The sequence below is a fragment of the Fusarium venenatum genome (assembly GCF_020744135.1).
Source record: "Fusarium venenatum strain MPI-CAGE-CH-0201 chromosome Unknown EDB82scaffold_2, whole genome shotgun sequence".
NCBI lineage: Eukaryota > Fungi > Ascomycota > Sordariomycetes > Hypocreales > Nectriaceae > Fusarium > Fusarium venenatum.
In genome coordinates, this window is record NW_027072130.1 from 4,652,938 (window position 1) to 4,673,385 (window position 20,448).

At 46.8% G+C, this 20,448-nt stretch overlaps 8 protein-coding genes across 8 annotated transcripts; 3 read left to right on the plus strand and 5 right to left on the minus strand.

Annotated features, from left to right (window-relative positions):
* Nucleotides 1-292: 292 nt before the first annotated feature.
* On the minus strand, nt 293-1,740 carry EDB82DRAFT_498572 (glycoside hydrolase). Its single transcript, XM_025734616.2, has 3 exons — nt 1,679-1,740; nt 896-1,561; nt 293-845 (listed from the first exon to the last, which is right to left on the minus strand). Exons 1-3 carry the CDS (start codon nt 1,685-1,687, stop codon nt 381-383), a joined length of 1,140 nt encoding a protein of 379 aa, XP_025585404.2. The 5' UTR covers nt 1,688-1,740; the 3' UTR covers nt 293-380.
* Nucleotides 1,741-2,137: 397 nt separating this feature from the next.
* Nucleotides 2,138-3,081, minus strand: EDB82DRAFT_574753 (uncharacterized protein). The gene has a single exon (XM_025734617.2). The coding sequence runs from the start codon at nt 2,970-2,972 to the stop codon at nt 2,301-2,303; it is 672 nt and encodes a 223-aa protein (XP_025585405.1). The 5' UTR covers nt 2,973-3,081; the 3' UTR covers nt 2,138-2,300.
* A 36-nt stretch (nt 3,082-3,117) lies between these two features.
* Nucleotides 3,118-3,878, minus strand: EDB82DRAFT_536163 (uncharacterized protein; the record flags this gene model as incomplete). The annotated part of the gene is made up of 2 exons (XM_025734618.2): nt 3,118-3,611; nt 3,673-3,878. 2 exons carry the CDS (start codon nt 3,876-3,878, stop codon nt 3,545-3,547), a joined length of 273 nt encoding a protein of 90 aa, XP_025585406.1. The 3' UTR covers nt 3,118-3,544.
* A 2,848-nt stretch (nt 3,879-6,726) lies between these two features.
* Nucleotides 6,727-9,819, plus strand: EDB82DRAFT_167843 (uncharacterized protein). The gene is made up of 2 exons (XM_025734619.2): nt 6,727-8,316; nt 8,365-9,819. The coding sequence occupies exons 1-2, from the start codon at nt 7,016-7,018 to the stop codon at nt 9,800-9,802; spliced, it is 2,739 nt and encodes a 912-aa protein (XP_025585407.1). The 5' UTR covers nt 6,727-7,015; the 3' UTR covers nt 9,803-9,819.
* On the minus strand, nt 9,602-11,412 carry EDB82DRAFT_167852 (uncharacterized protein). The gene is made up of 4 exons (XM_065607106.1): nt 11,045-11,412; nt 10,757-10,998; nt 10,295-10,706; nt 9,602-10,246 (listed from the first exon to the last, which is right to left on the minus strand). Exons 1-4 carry the CDS (start codon nt 11,255-11,257, stop codon nt 9,836-9,838), a joined length of 1,278 nt encoding a protein of 425 aa, XP_065464778.1. The 5' UTR covers nt 11,258-11,412; the 3' UTR covers nt 9,602-9,835.
* A 1-nt stretch (nt 11,413) lies between these two features.
* On the plus strand, nt 11,414-13,061 carry EDB82DRAFT_167901 (uncharacterized protein). The gene has a single exon (XM_025734622.2). It carries the CDS (start codon nt 11,629-11,631, stop codon nt 13,030-13,032), a length of 1,404 nt encoding a protein of 467 aa, XP_025585409.2. The 5' UTR covers nt 11,414-11,628; the 3' UTR covers nt 13,033-13,061.
* A 30-nt stretch (nt 13,062-13,091) lies between these two features.
* EDB82DRAFT_566649 (FAD binding domain-containing protein) lies at nt 13,092-15,574 on the minus strand (the record flags this gene model as incomplete). The annotated part of the gene is made up of 6 exons (XM_065609832.1): nt 15,419-15,574; nt 15,312-15,338; nt 14,996-15,236; nt 14,170-14,940; nt 13,263-14,117; nt 13,092-13,208 (listed from the first exon to the last, which is right to left on the minus strand). The coding sequence occupies exons 1-6, from the start codon at nt 15,442-15,444 to the stop codon at nt 13,092-13,094; spliced, it is 2,037 nt and encodes a 678-aa protein (XP_065464779.1). The 5' UTR covers nt 15,445-15,574.
* A 1,219-nt stretch (nt 15,575-16,793) lies between these two features.
* On the plus strand, nt 16,794-19,903 carry EDB82DRAFT_429403 (Alpha/Beta hydrolase protein; the record flags this gene model as incomplete). Its single annotated transcript, XM_065607681.1, has 11 exons — nt 16,794-16,877; nt 17,017-17,249; nt 17,302-17,441; nt 17,490-17,584; nt 17,643-17,756; nt 17,819-18,292; nt 18,671-18,891; nt 18,943-19,118; nt 19,171-19,218; nt 19,289-19,473; nt 19,523-19,903. The coding sequence occupies 11 exons, from the start codon at nt 16,794-16,796 to the stop codon at nt 19,901-19,903; spliced, it is 2,151 nt and encodes a 716-aa protein (XP_065464780.1).
* Between the last annotated feature and the right edge of the window lie 545 nt (nt 19,904-20,448).

Here is a 20,448-nt window from a genome sequence, read left to right on the forward strand (position 1 = left end):
GTACCAAATTTGAACACAAAAACCGACCATTTGGAGTATGGGATGTCTTGTGTCGCTTGTCTACAAAAAGAGGGGGAGCCCGCCTGCGTTTACGACAGAAGGGTTTTTAAAGCACCTCTATCAATGCGACGGAGCTCAAAGGGAGTGGGAGAAGTATTGGAGGGAACAATAGAAACAGAAATGCCAATCGAGAGTGTTTCGGTAAAGCATAGCAATATAATAATCCTTTCAAAGGTATTTAGGGCTAAAGCGCAATAAATGACAGCATGAAGCTATCAAACTATGCTTAAAGATTATATACAAAATTGAATATCATTTCCGAATGATATCATTTTCAAACTTTCCAAGCCCAGTTGGAAATGACCAACAATGGATATTACTTAGCAAGAAGCAACGCCGGGAACGTTCTGGCAGCTGTCGTACTTCTTACCACCAGAAACCTGGACATTGGACCAGGTCCAGCCAGTGCAAGCTCCCTTGCCACAAACAATAGCAGCATTCTTACCCTTGGAGACAACGGCGTTCTTGCCCTTGATGTTTTTGAGGGTGAGGCCAGTGATAGGGAGACCGCTGGTAGGGTCGCCGTGGAGGTCACCACCATCGTAGTTCTGCTCAACGAGAATGCCGTACTTCTGGATCTTGGACAGGGTGATGTCGGAATAGGTGACCTTGTTGATCTTGCCGGTGTGGTTCTTGAAAGCCTTGACGCGGATACCGTTGGCAGAGTTGGTCACTTCCGAGTTGAGAAATTGGACGTTGTCGACAACGTTGTCATCGCGACCTCCGACACTGCCAATTGAGAGACCGTGGCCACCATGGCAGTAACCGTTCTTGAAGATAATGTTCTATTACAGTTAGTCATATTGTCTCCCAGAACTTTGCTAGTCCAATTTACCTTTCCAGAGTTAACAGCAACACAATCATCCTGGTTGTAGACCTTGGCGCCATCGATAGTAACACCAGTAGAGGAACCAATGTCAAAGGCATCAGTGTTGTGACCACCTTGAGAGTCACCAGCCTTGTTGTCAAGGGTGAACTTGTTGATCTCGAGACCATTGACACCATTAATGCTGACAGCCTGGACAGGAGTGTTCTTGACATAAAGGTTGTTGATCTTGGAGTTGGTAAGCTTGTGAGCAGCGAAGAACTTGGGCTTCGTAATGCCACTGTTTCCACCCTTGCCATCCCAGTACTTCTCTCCACCAGCGTTAAGAATAGCACCAGATCCTTCAACTGTGATCTTGTTTCCAGAGATCTTCATAAGAGGGCCCTTCCACTCCTTGTAGCCCCAGGTTGTAGTGCCCTTGAAGATGACCTTGGTGTTGTCCTTGAGCTTGCTGAGATCGAGAGTCTCGCCACTGGGGACAGCGACGTTGTCGAGGACAATAGTGGCGCAAGAAGCCTGGGACTTGCTGGCCTTGGAGGCGCCACCGGAGCCGGAGAAAGTGCAGCTGGTTGCACGCTTGTCGTAAGCGTGGACGTCGGGAGCTTGGGTAATGACCGGAGCTGAAGGAGCAGCGACGGCGCTGCCAGCCAGGGCAGCCATAAGAACAAAACCGAGCTTAGTCATGTTGAAGATTAGAAAATTGCTAATGAGCGTTGAAGTAAACGAATGTGTTTGTTAAGAAGTCTTAACTTTTGACCGGCAAAAGGAATGTGATAATGTGTGTTGGTTTACCTCTTGCATCTGGATTCTTACAACAACCTTATATACAATTGTCTTCCATGAACGCCGAGCCAGACAATGCATGGTCAAATCCCGCTATATCCGAGCTTCTCTCCTTCGAGAAGCATCATCACTATTGCATCTGTAATGGAGCTTGTTAATCCTCCAATGAGACAAAGCGCCGAGCCGTCAATACGGACCGAATTAAATGAAAGGGCATGGCCTGAGACTATAGATCCTGCACAGATTACAATGTAGGCTGACAAGAGTGTCCACTTCCCCATAGCGTTGAAGGATGTGGATATCAATTCGCCGCGTGTTCTGGTGGACGGGTGGAGCGTCTCATATCCGCCATGGCCGAGTATCCGGAGTAGCGCTTCTTGGCGGCTATCAAAGACTTTGATAGGTTCGAATTAATTGTTTCAGGATATTCAAAGTCATCCGAACTTGAGAGTAACGTATCATCAGATTATCGGATTTCTCTATTGGGAAAGGTAGCTATCCATCTTCTATGAGAAGCTACATCAACCTTGTTTTCAATAGGGGTCAGTTCTACTATGTTGATACTGAAATGACAAATGATAGAGAGTGAAGGTAGAATTATTATGAAATAGTCCCCTTTTCATCATGAGAACTAGTTACTAGAATCATCCACCTTCACGTCCAATCTCATCACAGCCGCATGGCCCTTGGTAGAGTCGGACTCATCAAACCAATAATCGTGCACCAGTTCAAAACCAGATTTCTCATAGCACTTCATTGCTGCGACAGACTCAAAGTTAACAATCAGAACTAGCATAACTTTGTTCTCTCTATGTGTTCCAACCACAAGTTGTTTAGCGTTTTCAATAAGTCTGTTTGCCAGACCCTTGCGCCTCTGAGAAGGAGGCACGTAGATTGCATTCAGGACGTAAGCCTGTTTAACATCAGGATTTAGTGGGCCAAAGTTGAGGCATCCTGGATCAAAATTCTGCTGTCGTTCCCATGTTTTCGTGGCCGAATGTGCATCAAACGGGCCACACAAGACTAGTGAAGCAAGCCACGATGAGTTGAGGATGAGCGAAAGGTCATCTGCCGAACCAGTATCGGTGTTCGAGACGACGACAGTATTTATTGCAAGGGGGTCGCTCAAACGTGCCTCCCATTTTTCCTTTGGCAGTTCAACTTCCCTGGCGTAAGTTGAACTGAAGGACTTTGGAGACAAATCCAGTGCTGATAATCTGAAGGCTCTGTACTTGTCGATGAGCTTATCCCATTGGGTGGGGTCGGATAGAGACTTCGGGAGGATAACTGCTTTGCTTGCCATGTTGTGTGTTTTGACTGAAGATATCTATTACCTCATGTATATTTGGGTATGGGTGCCAATGACAGATAGTGGTCCCAGTAACATAAAGTCTTATAGTGATCAAATCTCTAGCGATGAGTCACACTTCGTTCTGGAAGTATTTATTATTACTGGCTTACTCCTCAATTGATTACAGCGATCCACCATGTCAACCAACCACGACACCGAACTAGTTCACTCACAGGGTAGGCGTTAAATCTACTGATCAAATTAATTAGTTGACTCACTAGCGATTAACTCAGTGTTTTTCATCTTCAATATTCACGGGTTGAGCAACACTCACGTTTGACAGGATGTCAGTATATCACACAAGAGTCAGGCACAGCGTGGAAAGAGACATTCACTCAAAACATCACAGAATAGGAAGTCATGAGTTCATCCATGAATAACAAATCAAAAGCCAAAATATCTCGTAGAGCTCGCCTCAAGAGAGTGTTAATTTAGGTATCCGCTAGCAGGACAAGGCGAATTATATGAGATGTGGCCGATTTTCTAACCCAATCCTCCAAGAAATGAATTGTAATGGCACGGATCTATGCCTTGACGGGGACATCAACGCAGTCCAGAGCAGCAACGACAACGAGGGGGAGTCTCAAGAGACTATGTTATGTCAGCTAGTGATCTACGATGTAAGAATTTGTTCTCTTGGGACTAGGCCTACCATTGAAGGAGATCACCGACGATAGGGGTGGCTCCGGATCCAACGTTGGGGAGGCACCGGCGGATGTTAGCAACCTCTAGGAGGCATGGGACGTTGAGAGGAAGATCAAGGTCGGGAAGGTTGGGAAGCTGCCTCTTCTCGACGGTCGGGGGAGTGGCAGCCGCAAGGGCAATGGCGGGGAGAGCAAGGATGAGAGTGAACTTCATTTTGATAGCTTTGTTGGGATCTGAAGAATCTTGTTGATAAAGTGATGATTGTTTGAAAGTGGTGATGGAAAAGTGTGATTGTGAGTGCTGAGGATTGACAGTTGGAGCGGGACGAGTGTCCCTTCTTATAGACTTTTGAGTCTGCCAGAGATTGCCTCTCAGATGGACTCGTCGAGTTTCATTCTTGAGGAGACAACCTCGAGCAGCCCTGTATCCGCAAAGACTACTCAAAAAGAACCCTGGTCCTTTGATAGTGCGTCATCATGCGTCCGGAAACCTCGCGAGAGCTACATGCTTACCACTCATTGACAGTATCACACTCTCGCATAGCTTTGTAGAAGCTCAACACCCAATAGCCCACGCTATTGACACACATGTTGACAAGTGAGCCTGTTTTGCTCTTTTGGGCCAGCAGCATGATCTGTCTGGTATGTGATATCTGGTCAGGGTCATCATCACGACACTCCCTGCAAAACTGAGACTCGCACTTCTTCTGTTTTAGAATCTTTTGCTATCCCGTTAAAAAGACAGTACCTCATCCTGATCAACAGTGCGGTTGTGCAATACTCGATACTTCCATTAAAGGCAACAGCTGGTGATATCTGATTTTTCCCTTCCACTTAACTTATATTGATGTTGTCTAGTGTATTAACTGGCGAATCAAGGTATCTGTAAGCGACGTTGGGAGGTAACAACACATTAGTCTCCAGGATGGTAAGAACCGAGACACTCGCAGAATTTCTTTTAGCTTTTCCGTGATGGCACAGAGAATCATCACACAGTGTCAACCATTCTCCTACCAAGTCTCTGTTAATACGACTTCCGGATTGGATATGGAAGATCGTAATATTCTCAGCCGCATATCTGAAACTTTTCAATTTCAATCTTGGTCAGTTGCTTGCCAAAGGCTGTCAAATGACCCATTCGCTACTTCCTGAGTGGCTTCATTTGCGAAATGCGAAGTACGCGCGGGGTGAAGATCATATTTGTCTCAGAGCGTAGCTGTTTCTGCCAAGAGAAATCCCTCTCCCTTGCTTAGGCTATTGATACATGGATGCATTCCCAACCACCAACGTCAATGTTTCGCAGGCTAATGTTTTTCCGTTTCACGCAACTCCGCTGTCAATCTCGACGTACCGAATCACAGCCTGCAGGGTATTGAAAGAAAGGAATGCGGAATCTTTCACTGTCCCTAAACCGTTATCCGTCTGAAGAAAAAACAAGCTTAGATCGGCGACTAGAGCCCATTGTCTCGTCAAATCTGTCGTGAGTGGTCGGGATAACAGCCCGGGAGCGACTCCCTGTCTTAAAGTGTGGTCTAGTGCCTCAGTGATAGCCAATCCGACTACAGTTTTAGGATCTACATCAGCCGGCCCGTTGCGTGGGAAGCCATTCTCAATCAAGATGACGTTATAAAGGGATTGGCGTCGTACTTGGCTTTAGCAAGTACGGGAATATGAGCCGAAACTTTAAAGCATTTTTCCAAGCAAAGGGCCCAGCATTGCCGTGGAAAAAAAAAGACTTTCAAGGATGATTATCATTTAACATTTGGTAGACAAGGGCCAAGCCAGAATATCTAGATTTCCAGGAAGTTTGAGACATATTTCCTTTTTTTGGCATTCTGCATTCTCAGCTCGTCGACTAATATTGTGCCTTGAGATTTACTAGCTGCAAATGTAACGTTTCCAAGATCTAAGAGCTGCAAGACGCTTCATCGGGAATTAATGGCTTGCCCTATGATTAAGTTGCCGCTACGAACATTGAGGGTCGTTGGTTCACAAATTGGCACCAGTCACACATCTCCTGCAAAAGCTACGAAGGTGACAGCGGAACGGCTAACCTAACCTTAAATTTGTGAAAAACGCCCGACAGGTTGAGCGCAAAGCAAGGTAGAATTTTGGCAATGCTAAACTGGACCACAAAAGGTTGGAACAAAATTAGTTTAAAATGTGTACAGTGACATATTATCACTTGTCATATCGTGCACAGATCGAGTTACCCGCCTCCCCTGGTCTGTAGGCCTCGATCGATGATCCACTGGGTTATTCATTAGCTGTTGGCTCATCGATGGGATTAGGTCAGAGGAAAATGAGTACCATCAACTTGAACGTAGGTGGCTTGAAGCTGCTGGTAAAGGTTCCAGAATGCGCCAGTATCCAAAAAACGGTGAATACTTTGAATCCATAGAAACTCAAGCTTGACAATCCGCGGTAGACCCTCCCTGCCTCCGGAGTCTTCACTATCCAACCACATACAAGGCTCGAGTCTTGCTCATGGTGATCAGGCCTCTTTTTGTCATGCCCTCAAATCAGGTCACATTCTTCATTATACGTCTTTTGTGATGGCTGTGAAGAGCCCTTCCGGTCTCGGGTCTTGGTCAACACTGATATACCCACCAAAGAATTGGCATGGTACATTCTGAGACAGATAGTGTCCGTGAACTGACTATTCCCTATTGACCAGTGAGGTAGTCTCCTCATGCCTTGTGCGTAAGCCCGACCAACCGAATCAATGTCTTGGCATGATGACTTTGAAAGTGATGAATTATGTAATGGGTTTTGCGTTTGTGGAATCATGTGGCGTAATGGCCCTCCGTACCTAACGGACTGATGCATGCAGAGTACATACTTAGTGACAAGAGGCGACAAAGGCAGCACCAGGAACATTACCTCTCCACCATGTTGCGTAAGCATCGGTATATCATTTTCGGAAAGACATGCGCACGCACGGTAAATTAAAAGCGCGTTGAAAGCTACAAATGTGTGTTAATAGAGGCGCAATGAAATTGGTGATCATGGAAGATCTCGAACATAGTGGTAGGGACGTTGGTCCGATCGGACAACACAGCAACTGGGCGAGTAGGCTCAGCTATCGGTGTGTCACCAAGCCTGCGCTGCTCACACGAAATACATGTCTGAACTAGCAGCTGATGCATCGAGTCTGCCTTGCAATTTTGTCGATCGCTAATTGAGCCACACGCTTACAGCTACGTGCGCTCCTTTTCCGCCCTTCCCCGCAACGCCTGCATAGAGTGGTCGAGACTTGTGTCAAAGCATGAGGAAAAGAACAAGGAAGAATTGAACCTTTTCATTTATCATGAACCGTACCATCTGTTGTGAACAGTGCCGTTACCAAATATGCCTTCACTACAATCATTCTTTTTTCTCTCTAGGCCTGAAGCGTCAGCCAGCAGCAGCGCGTGCAGTACCAAATCACCTCCAATTCCCAGGACAAACATAGGCCCGGCGGCTGAACATCTCCAACATGAACTTCTCGAAATGTACTGGCAAGGAGTGGAACGTGAACTACCATGCCTACTCCTCACCTTTCGTTATTGGCAATTGTCCAAAGAGACGTCATATTTACTGCCAGATGAAGAAGATCATCATATTCATGGATACGATACCTTTATTGATCAGGTATCCGACATCTCACGTCAATTCCACGAGCGGAATAAGACAAACCAAGAATCGAAGAAAAAAAAGAAAAGTGACAAGAAAACCAACAATGAACCGCCATCTTACGACGAAGTACTGCGTGGTCGAGGTTGGGATATCTTTGCCGACATGAAAAGTCAGAGCGTTAAAAGCGCTTTGAGGACTGCACTCAGTGAACGAAAGATACTAGATCCAACAAGACGACGAGCACGCATGCTTCTGCAATCGGCACAGTTTCTGGATATTGACAAAATTATTGAGTACCGAGATGATGATGCCCAGCATCCCACTATACGGAAAATGCCTGCCTCTGCTCAGATGAAGGTGTCTTGCTACGATGCTCTTAACCAGCCTGTGTTTGTCCCACAACGCTGTTCGGAATGTCAGAACGTCATTCGAAGCTGTACATTTCTCGACACTAGCAGTGACTGTGTGGTTATCTGCGAAGAATGTTATCATGCGTCACATTATGGCCAGACACGTTTTGTCAAGAAGTACAAACAATCTTGTCTGCCTACTGCATTGACACCAGAAATGAGCCGGCGGCTTTGTTACTGCAGTACCATTCGGCGACGCGATACCCATGGGCGCTCTAGGTCACTTTGGCCTATTGACCCGGTCGCTGACGAAGGGAATCACATACAAGGAGGCCTAGGTCGAGTTGGATGCGGGCTCTACAAAGTCACGGATCTTTTTGCAGAAGCAAAATATGCGTCTACACAGTCTCGGTCTGTCAAGAATGAGAGCCTACTCAAACTAAGGCAGAGAGATCCTGCCATTGACGAAGTACCAAGGCCTTCAGGCGCTTCCAGAGAGCAACTTCACAGGTCGGAACATGATGAGACGTCCAGACCAGAATATGGGTATTGTGATGGGTCCAGTACCAATAAGATAAAGGGTATTCCCACCTACATACAGTCTACGATTGGGGAGAATCCGTATGAGAATACGCACATGGCCATCCGGTTTGGACCTCTTATAATAGAAAACGGCGTTGCAGAGTAAGTTCCATTATGACAAGGGTTAGACGCGGAAACTAACAACGATAGCACGGATGGTGTTCTCATCACAAGTCGGGATCCACCTTCGTTACAAGTCGCCCGCGACCCCCCAGAAGATATCACCAACAGCCTTCTTCTTACGGGCCAGACTGATCGCATCCTTTACTCGCAAAACAGACCACGATATCATAAGCGCTACAAAGCATTCATGAAGCAAGTAGTTGGTGGTGCTTTTTGTGATTTCTTCGACTCCACCACTGAGGAAGGCCTGATTAATGCTTTTATTCGTGAGAGCGACTATCTGGCTGATGAAAACTTTGAACTCCCAGAGCAAGAAGCCTTGCTGAACCAGAGCTCCAAACGGTTGCTCTCAAATATCAAGGAGTATCTTGGATCAAGAGTTAAAGTATACATAACAAGCATCGCAACTCGTCTTCTTCATCCGGGTGTTCAACTTGAGTGGAATCGTCAGTCCAACAGCTGCCAGGCGTTCTGCGACAACTTAATCGACCGAGGATTGTTTGGTTCTCTCTTCACTTCTGAACCGTTCGATAGTAAGCTCCAGGCGTTCTATCTGATGAGCTTTGTATGCCGACCTGGGTCCGACGTTCCGGTACGGGCACTGTCTAGATACGATGTCCCCAACGGCCTGACAGAAGAATATCTCTTCAAGTTTCGCTATGGACGTTATGATGATTCGGATATCATCGACTCACTCTCTGAGTACTGGACTGATTGGGGTGGCTTTGAGGGACCCATCTATCCCTACCAAGATGTCTTTCCATGGGATTGCACAGAGGCATATGATCGCTATCCTGGAAATTGTGGTGATTGTAACATTTCCAAACATGTGCTCGCATTTCCATTTGATTCATGGTCTATCGCTTCTCTTCACCTCGCACGGGGCAGAGAGTTGTATCCTCCTGTCCCGACACTTATGGACAAGTCGACCAGAAGGAATCATGCTGAATGTTTCATGTCAGACACAGACTGGTTCAAGAACCGTCTTACTGTCCTTCTCGGTCAAGAAACTCTCCTGGCAACCGCAGTAGCCATGTCATATAACCCTCAATTCCGTGCCTCGACAAACTGGCTCCATGGCGACTCGGACAAAGCGATGGACCGCCTAAAGCTCGGCGGCATCCATCGTGCACAACCCTTCAGCCATCACTTCGAAAAAGGTGCATACCATCGCTACTTTGTTGCAAATTGGTCCTTGTATGCTTTGCCATTACGAATCACTGAGTATGAGAAATTGAGGGACTGGAGAGCATCGAAGATTGATGTTGGAGCGACCAAGGCAGACGATTCCGGAGCAGGAGGCTGTGGTGTAGGGGTCTTCATTTGTGGTGCTGCTGGAGCTGGATGTGCGGCTGGGAGTCCGGGAATGACAGGAGATACTTGTGGAAGTGGTTGTGTTACAGAGGCTTCAGGTGATGGCGACGGCGACGGCGATGGTGGTGGTTGTGGAGGTTGTGGAGGATAGTAGATGGCACGCAGAGAGGTTATGTATCCATTATTAAGTATGATGTCCCGCCCAGTGACATTCATGTCGTCCCCGATTACAAAACCACCATCTCGAATTCCTTGTCGTTAGAGTCCTCATACAAATCGCACACTCAACATTCCTTGGTAGTGTCTTGCTTAAATAGAACTCGTCCCTTGCTTCCCTCATCGCCGTGACAGCTGATCCGTCCAAATTTGCACAGTACCTACACAGTAAAACGTTATCGTTTCCTAGTAGTGGTTTCTGGAACGCACAGCAATTGATATGCTGCAACTCCAGGTCCTGCATGTTTCGTTTGGCTTGAAAGGGCGCCGCGCCTCCAGGGGCCGACATCAGGTAGCAGTATATGCAGACAGCATAGCAGTTGGCGAAATGGTCTTTAACTCGGGAAAGTTGAATGTCTGACCTTTGATGTGTGCATTTCTGAGACGAGATTAGAATGGTATCAATAATGACACGCGTTTTACTTACAAAGCAAATCACACGCTCGCAGCCCCAGCATTCTGTCTTCTGTCCATCAATACATGAAGTAACGCATAGTGACTCTGCACGATTTCGACGCCGAGGAGCCTCGAGAGACGGATAAAATATCGACGTGCGTATCAGCTTTGATGTCAGTGAGAGGTTGACCATATCATCGTAGTGTAGATGACGGGCGACTCTCCCAACAATATCATCATCTCGCAGCATCGTTGCCAAAGCTTTCGCGTTGTCGCTTCGTGTTTGAGATAACAGTTCTTCAAAATGAAATGCCCATTTTGTGACTCGCGGTTTATTCTTTGCTGGTTGGAAAAACCTGCAGATTATGATGGCAGGTGCAGCGACGTAGCGAGGGAATGCAGCAATGGGGAAAATTAAAACATCTTGAGCGGCTAGAAGAATACTATTCCTTGGTCAGTGTTCGTTTTTATTGAGCGCGATACGATGACTTACATAACAAACATCCCCATGATTTTACCCAGTCCTCCGCCAAACGTCCAATCCTTTGTCTCTGTAGGAATCGGATACCGACAAGATTCGACAATCAAGAATAATATGATGGCCAAATCGGCACATAAGATGTAAAACGGCCCGCGACTCCGTTGGCAAGAGTGCCAATCGCCCATCGATCCTCGTACCTCGCATCTCATAGCAATAATTGAGCTGACGAGCGGCCATAGCGTAAGCCAAATACCCTGTCAGAATTAGTTGAAGTCGATAACAGAACACAAGAAGACTGACAAGAAACTGACGCCCTCTATCCAGATGGCCTAGTCGCCACCAGGGATTAAGCACAACAAGAGGGCCATACAACCATAATGGAATGAGCGACCAGAAGCGCAAAATGCCAAACCTCGCGGCTGACTTTCTGAAGATAACAACAACATTACAAATTATCAAATAACCACATACGATCATGAAGATGGAAAAGAAGGACTTGTGAAAGGTATCCATTTTCGCATAAGGGTCACGGCTTGGGGGAAAATGTAGAGTTAGAGAATGACGGACACTAAAAGTTGCAGTTGCTTGCGTTAAGTTGCCAGCGCGGAATGTCCCCCGCCTTGATCGGCAAGTCCAGACCTTAGCATTTTAGGTCCTCACTTCAGTCGGGCGTTGGCTGTTTGCGGCTGGCATGCAGGGGGGTTGAAGTGTGGCACGCCTCTGTTTGGGGGCCATGGCGAGGCAGCTTCTGGCATAGATCCTGACCAATGGTACGGATGTCTCATCCTGCTTTACCATGCCTTCCAGAGACCTTTTTTATGATAAAAATAAAGGCGATTTTAGGGAACGATAGCTCTATCTTATGATATCAGACATTCGTAAAGATGGCTCTCGAAGACAGATTCACGAGACTCTCCCTTCACCAGAGGGGAAAAGACATGGTTTCAGGCCCAGACAGGCCTAATGACCCAACCGGCAAACCCTACGAACTCGCCTACAAGGCCGTAGATGCTCCTATCATCCCCAATTCCACCATCTTCAATTTCGAAAACATGCCAAATGGCAATTCAGCAACAAACCCAAAAACTCCAAACTTGGCTCTCCCGAACGAAGCTGAATGCGCTACACATCTCGAATTTTTGGAAACACTCTTCGTCTTGCGACAAAACATCCTTGTATCGAAAGATCTGGATGAGGTTATGCAGACGGAACCTCGGAGGGAGGAAAAGACAGGTGCGCAAGGCGTTACGAAGACTTTCAAGGACGAAAACCTTTGGGAGCGAAGACAAATCAAGTGGCCTCTGTATGTGGAATTTGCAACCATTCGTTTTCTTGCATGGCGACAAGAGTTCAACAAGTCCACGGTTACAGAAATTACAAGACATAACCTCCCACCTTTAGATATCCTCATGGTCTGGCACTCCTTCCTCTTGAACCCAAAACTCTTCTACAAGACCTGTTCAGAAGAGCCTCTTTTCTCTATCAAATTTCCCTGGAAGCATGTCCACGAGGCCATCGATAACAACGAATGGAGATTCATACTCAACCCAATAGCAGCTAGTCGTTACGGAAGTAGTCATGGGTTCGTGCCAGACCTGTACAATGATATGGTATCTTGGAAAACACTCTCTAATGCCACACGACAAGGGGTGCCTAGAATGAGGATAAAGCGCTTGTTGTATCCTCCAAAGGTATACGAAAGCCCTTGCAAGGAGTACGCAGATCTTTTTGAGACTTTCGGCTCAACTCTCGCAGAGCAACTGCGCGATGCTGTTCTTCGACAGGCTTCGTTTGTTGACAAGATGAACTCCTACATGTGGATTCGAAGCCCTGCACTCGATGGAACCATTCGTCGCGGCATCAGTCGCTATCTCAACTTTTGTAAACTCATCAAGATGTCAAAAAACACTGTTGTGCCGACGCTGGACATAGATCTTGTTTGGCACACGCACCAATGCACAGCGAAATACTATGGCCAGGCGACGAAGGTTCTGGCAGGCAAATTTGTCAATCACGATGATACTATCGAGAAGCCCCAGCTAGGAGACGGCTTTGCAGAAACGAGGAGTCTGTATCGTGTGCATTTTGGACAGGAGTATCGTGCTTGTGGATGCTGGGACTGTCAGGCCTTGTTAACGGAGCTTGAAGGAGTTTTGGAAAGGGGTGAAGAGCCTGACATAGATGTCATTGTGGCGAGGGTGAAGGAGGATGTCTTTTTTCATCGTGCTGTGGAGTGGTCAAGAAGGCATAGGGTGACCTTGCCAATGCGGAGGATTGAAGCATCATAGGAACTGTTCCGTCATAATCTCAAGTACTGTCTGAACCATTGCTCATATTACATAATAGTTTAGTCCTTCATCAGTAAACAGCCCTGGAAGTAGTCCGATAGATCATCAAAGTCCTCCAAACCACCCAGCCATCCAACATACTGATCTGGCCGCACAGCAACTACACATCCACGCGTCTTGTCAACTCCATAGTTCTCATACGCGTTTCCAAATCCCTCGTGGTAGCTAACATCGTCGACATGAACCTTCTCATAGTCATAGCCAGTTTGCTCATCCCAAGGGCGTAGAATCGAGGGAAAGTCCCGAATGATGTCAGTATCCCAGCGCTTGGAAGAGTGGACGGTCAAAACTTCGATGACACTATCAACCTTTTGTCCATCGGGGGTGGCTCGGTAAAGGAAGCTGTTGGGCTGATCGAGGCGATTGCAAAATTCTTCGACTCGAGCTTTTTGAGCAGGGTCAAGAATGTCACCTGCGAAAAGCACGATGCGAAATCGTCCATCTGCTTTCAAACGTTCCTGGAAGTGATAGGGACGGGCACAAGCTTGGTTCAGCACTTTGAAGCTGTTGAAGCGCATTCCAACTGGGATGCCAGAAGCAAGCGCCTGCTTTTTCGTAAATGTCTCCTGAGTCAAAGAGACTCCAGGAGGCGAAACCACCTTAGCACCATCCGCCTGAGCCAATGGATCACCTGCTTTAGCAACAATGTTGCTAGGTCCATAATTCACAGATAGACCCGATGCAAACATATTTCCCTTTTCGAATGCGTCTTTAAACTCTTCCATGCTGACACCCTCTTCGTCCATGACATCCTTGGCTGGGCGACCAGAGAATAAGCGACTAAAGCGATGGTCAAACTCAATGAGGTCTTGGGCCACGCGACGTCTTTCGCTTTGATATGTCTTGAGGATATCTGGCTTGGCGATACCCTTGACGACAAGAGCAATCTTCCATCCCAGATTGTACGAATCCTGCATGGAGACATTCATGCCTTGTCCAGCCTTTGGCGAGTGGGTGTGTACAGCATCACCTGCGAGAAAGATTCGCTCATGAGAGTCAAAGGCGGTGCCAACGCGTTGACCAATCTAGAATGGAACATTAATAAATGTGTATGGTGACATCTGAACAACAACGTACCTGATAAGCAGTCCACCAATCACAATACTCATAATCCAGCTTATAAGGATGGACAATCTTCTGCGCAGCTTTGAAGATGATGTCGGGACTGATCTTTGATCGATCTGCACGGCCTGAAGCGTCCGGAGTTACTTCCTTCAACTGGATGTACAGCCGAACAAGCTTGTTTTCTCTGGGGATGACCATAAGACTCCCATTCTCGGCCGAATGAATTGCGCATCGCATGCGAATGTCGGGAAAGTCAGTCTTGGGAATGATATCCATGACACCCCAGATAAAATCGCTTGCCTCGCCCTGCAACTCTAATCCAATCTGGCTCCGAACCCAGCTTCGTGCTCCATCGCAGCCGATGACATATTTGGCATGGATTGTCTCAGTGACAGCGTCACGATCTTGAGCCTGACGAAGAGCACTGTCATTGTCAACTTCATCGTCAAATACCAAGTTACTTCTGAAAAGGCCATCCGAAGCTTGAGTTTTGCTGGCGGTGGCTTGTTGGGGAGGTGTCGCTTCTTCTTCAGTGAGATGGCGAATCTTGACTGTGACTGGATAGCCTTCAGTACTCTCAATGTTGGATTTGTCGATCTCAATGGTCTCTGGCAAAATAGCACGCTCAACCTTTATCTGATCTTTAGAGTACTTCTTGATGTTGTCGAGAAAGAAACGCTCGATGCGACCTTGCTGTACAACAACCTGTTGAAAACGCGAAAGACCAACGATCGTGTCGGGAATACGATCAGACCGACGAATAATACCGTCCGGGCCAGGATTCTGGTAGAACAAATAAGCTCAACTTCTCATACATACTCAGTAGAATTTTGTATACATACCCACATGCAGATCTGCGAAACTCATTAGGTACTACACGTCTCTGACATGGGGCACAACACACCTCAATCATATGGTTAGCTTCTTTCCACACACGGTCTGCAAAGCCGAGACTGTCGAAGATCTCTAGACTTCGACACTGCAGGCCATCAGCCTGACCACAAAAGATCTTGGTATTTCTTTTGTCGATGATACGAGCATTTACGCCACAGTGAGCCATCCATGCTGCCGCCATCAGCCTGCGAGTTGTAGGAAACCATGATTAGTTTTGCTTTTTATTCCTCGTGAAATTGAGCTTTGGAGGGTAAGCTTACCCAGCAGGGCCGGCGCCAACTACGAGTCTTCAACAGTGATATTGTTAGCATGTTCCATTACCGAGACTAACCCCGCATTAGTCTTGAGCTGTGAGAATTAGGCTTACACGTCGACTTTGCTCTCGTTAGTCATTTGTGCCGGTGTTTGAGACGTTACTCGGTGTGTGAAGCGCTATTGTCAATTGCAATCAAAACTCAGGGCGGAAGAAGCAATTTTAATGAGCTCGGCTTGCGGTAGTCGAGGCGACTTTTCAAGGCTGGGTTACCAAGTTTGAAGTAGGAAGGAGGAAAAGTGACAGGGTTTGTGCAGGTGATGTATCACAACTCCCGAGGGACGTAGGTCAAGTTAGGAAATAATAATGACAATCGTCGAAACTAGGCGTTGTTTTCTCACTTGCTAACGCTCTTTCCACAATCCATTCAGCCATGATTTGTTCTCGCAGTCACTATGCTGATGTGATAAACAGTGAAGATGTCTTAACTCAATCGCTACCGTTCAATAGTTCCAACGTTCGCCGTTTACTTCAGCCTCGTATAGAATGCTACCGCAATTCCCCACTCATAAACCTTTTCTCCCCCACGCGACTTATCACTTGTCCGAACAGTTGAGGAATTAATAGCAGGGATCATTTCGCGGTCAACACCGGCCGACCCGCTGCAGCTCTCAGGCTTCAAGATCGACGACAGCGGTTCCGTGATTCCGGTCGACAAATGAGACGTCACTGCAGACGGTAGAGAAGTCTTGTTGTGGATGGGCAATCCAGATTTTGCCTTCGGAGGTCATTTAAGAATACAAGAAGTCAATTGATACGTGGTCAAGTTCAACTATATCGCGAGGAGTCAACTTTCTCACTCCACGCATGAGACTCGAAGTGAAGATGCAAATCCCATCCACAATAAGATATATCTTACGAGTTCAATTATTACACATTATAATACTAATTCGTTGAGAGTGGGTTGCAAGAATCCGTTTTGGAACTATGATAGACGAAGAGCACAATCTTGTTGGTTGTCTCCTACAATGGGCGTGAGGCTGAGAATCCAGTCCACTTGGCATAATATGACAGGTCTTATCAGGCTGCAATTCTTGGTAGCCCTTTCCAGCTTCCCCTGTTTCATACCATGGATTCGAGATCAATTATCAGATATCGCTTGTCGAAGTCGCTTTTCCCGAGCGACCTTTTAGAACCAATAAACGTTAAGTTCCAACGATCTTATTCTCTTCTTGACATTTCACATCCAAACCAAGAGGCTGGTTGAGGCTTCACTCCGAGCCCCTGAAATGATCTTCCGGATCTCTATCCCTCCGGGTGAACTGCAGATTGCAGATGCGATTGTGTAAGCGATCGCTGCAGAGTAGGCACATGGCTCCTTATTTGTGATATATATACCATGCAATCCATCCTGTCGGGTCCATCATCATATGATATCAACTCTCATTGTTGCTATACAGCCCATTAACGGACATATGACTCCCCAGTGATGGCAACCCAAGCCGAGCAACAAGCAGCAGCCAACGCCTTCATCCAGGAAGTATGGGGCCTCCAAGGAGCAGCGTACCTTATCGTCGGTCTTCGTTATTACAGCCAGTTCTCTTCTTTCGGTCGACGCATCCAGTGGGATGATATTCTCATGTTGTTAGCTACAGTGAGTCAGTATGTGCGCCAGCTGTACTAGACTATATTAACCCCTTGTGTTTGTCCAGATAGTGTATACCGCCGAGTCAGTAGCAGCATACTTCGTCGTCGCATACTGGAAAGGCTTGGCGAACAACGGCATAACATCTGCGCAACGTCAGGCGTTGAGGGATAACCCGGATAGTCCTGAATGGGCGCTTCGAGTAAACGGGTCCAAGACGCATGTCATTGGGCTTTTACTCTACATGACGTTGTTATGGCTACTGAAGGGCTATTGGGTTGTCTACTATCTACGCCTCACGTAGGAAAACCTTTTCTGATCGTACTTCCTCGATAGCTAATCTTCCTTTCAGCGAAGGTGTGGCTTCAGCAAAGAGATATGCTCGCTGGGGTACTGTTATTATCCCCGTGACATACGTATCTTGCTTCTTGATAGCCTTTCTCAAGTGCATACCATTTGAGAAGCAATGGCAAATTGACCCAGAACCACAAAGTGCGTTTTACGATTCCCTTCACCCGTCCAATCTAACGCGATGTCCAGATTCTTGCCTGCCAGCTATCACATACATACAGACTATTTACGTGATGGCCATGAATACCGCCACAGATTTCTTTCTGATGTCAATTCCCCTTCCTGTATATATCTCTGCCTCAACCCCCCTTGTTGATGTTTAGACTGACTCGTCACCTTCAGATGATCTGGAAGGCTAGGATGCCCTGGCGCAAGAAGATTGTTATCATGTTCATGTTCAGTGGAGCGCTTCTAGAAATGATATTCGGAATCTTGAGAGCCGTGTCTATTCTCACAGTAAGCTGACCCAGTGCTTGGCACTCAACATTATCATAACCACATACTGATATCACTGTCAGAAAGGAAATACTGATCCAGCCCAGTCAGGCTACTGGTCTGTCCGTGAATCATTTGTTAGTTTCGTCGTCACAAATCTTCCCATGGTCTATCCACTTCTCAAGCGAGTCGTTGAGAAAACAGTCTCGGCTTCTAAAAGCGGTACCCATACTCCGGGTCTAGGCGATAGTCAGGGATATCGCCTCGGGGACTACAAGAACAAAGTCAGCTCGCGATCACGTCCTGATGAAACGGATCTGGGGGACACGGTATGGGGATCGAAGGACCATATTGTACCAGCTGATGGGCAAGGTAGTGGTGATGAAGTCTCGCTCGAAGGTGCCAACAAAGTACATCGGGACTCACACCTTGGTATAAGGTCTCAAAATATCGCTAAAGCTGTGGGTGGGCTTCAGCCAAGCAAGAGTCACGGCCGGAAACAAGGATTGGAAGCGGGACATGGGGAGATTGTGGTTACGTCCGAATATGTAGTACGGGTGGATCAGTAACGTGGAAGGAACACAGCCTAGCATAAACTATAGGTAGTTATTAGACATAATGTGATACATGTAAATGTTTTGATTTCTTTCTTTCAGTGACATATTGGCTAAATGGTCCGCACATATGTTGCGTAATTTATGCGACAAACTTGCAACTGTGAGTATTAATTTACCTTGGCTCTAGTAGATAGTAGACCACCATCTCGTTATCAGCGAGATATGTGTAGGACATACGATCTTATATTTCCACCATGAAAAGTGTGGTAGTATCAAATGGCATCCTCGGCTGGCTCGTCTATATCCGAAAGTGGAGAGGCCTGCTTCCCCCCTCATTTGTGCAGCAACGTTATCGGCGACTCAGACAACTTATTTTAGAATAAAGATAAACATTACATAGTCACCATCGGCTGTTTTATCGGTTCAGAAAAGATGATCACAACTTTAAAACATCACTCGCTTCGGACAACCCTCGTCGGAGTCAAAACTGGTGGAGTGACGCAATATCGCGGAATACCCTACGGCCAGATTCCGCAACGATTCGCCGCAGCCAAGAAGATCCATGATTACCCTGGAGAGTTGAATTGCACAACGTTTGGGTAAGCAGATTGTGATACGGACCCTCAAGATCAAAGAAACTCATGGAATAGTCCTCGATGTCCTCAAGTTCCGGTTGACGTCGGTCACTTGTTACGTGTACCGCCTCACCATGAATTTCCACACGAACCTGAAGATGAGTTCAGGTGTATAAACCTGGACGTTATTGTGCCAAATTTCGATACTCTAAACTATTCTGAAAAACTACCTGTAATTGTTTGGATACATGGTAGGGTTCACCCTGTTTCTCTATAGTTGAAGTCAACTAAGTTCAACTGCAGGGGGATCTCAAGCTGTTACGTTTGCGAGCGCCGCGTCTGGCATCTGCGGTATGAAACAACCGGTTCACCAATTATTCCTACTGCTGTACTGAAGGGCTACGCTGATACGTTCTCCCAGACATGGCAACTATTGTAGCGGATTCAATCCGCCTTGGTACTCCAATTATAGCAGTTTCTATCCAGTATCGACTCAATGTCTTTGCCCTCGGAAATAAAAATGGACCTCCAAACCTTGCTTTACGCGATCAGGCGCTAGCTCTGGAATGGGTTCAAGACCACATCGCAGATTTCGGTGGTGACCCAGTAAGCAATGACCAATCTTTAATCCAGACCACTCACTAAAAATACCCAGAAAAAGATTACATTGACCGGAGAAAGCGCCGGCGCAGTTTACTGTCACGCTCATATTGTAACCCAAGCTCCAGTAAATCAGTTCATCCTGTCTTCAGGATCCTTGTTTCTATCGCCTCCCCAACCACCGCAAGCGGTTTCAGCCCTTCGCGACAAGGTTTCGAAACAGTTTCAGGGGATCGACGCTACCGTGGACTTGGAAACTGCGCCGGTGGACAAAATTGTCGAAGCTGTGAAACAATCTGGCTTGCAATCGTTTTTCCTCGAATGGGAGGATAGGTTTGATGGATGGCAAACAAGTACTGGTGAAGCGGGAGCATTGCTACTTAGTGACGTGCAGAAGGAGGTGAGATTCCCCTGGAGTGTGACATTCAGATTTTGACGATGAATAGGCAGCTATTTGGCAAGCCGGAATCTTGGAAACAAAGATCGATGACATAGCGGGCGCTTTCGATGCTGCAGGTGAACACAGCCAGGAACTAAAGCAGCTGTATCACATATATCCAGAAAGACCTTCGTCGTGTAAGACGGGTGCGCTGGATTTTATTAACGACTGCAGATTCGTGCTTCCTATTCATCATTTGCAGCAACTCTGGACAGATGCACAAAAACCTGTGTATAGATGTCTCATTGATGAGTCAAATCCATGGCAACCATCAAGTGGAGCGCACCATGCAGTAGACTTGGTATTGTTGTTCCGAGGTCTGGACATAAGTCTTATACCTGCTGCTGAAAGAACTGGGAAGGCTTTACGAGAAGCATGGATCAGGTTTGTGAACTCGAATGAGCCTTGGCCAAATGCATCATCGTCAGCTTATGGCTTTGGACCTCATGGAGTGTGCAAGGAGCTAGAGGACTGGGAGGTGCAGTCACGCCGAAGAGAAATGGAAACGAACAAACTACGAGACATGGACTCTACTCTACTTG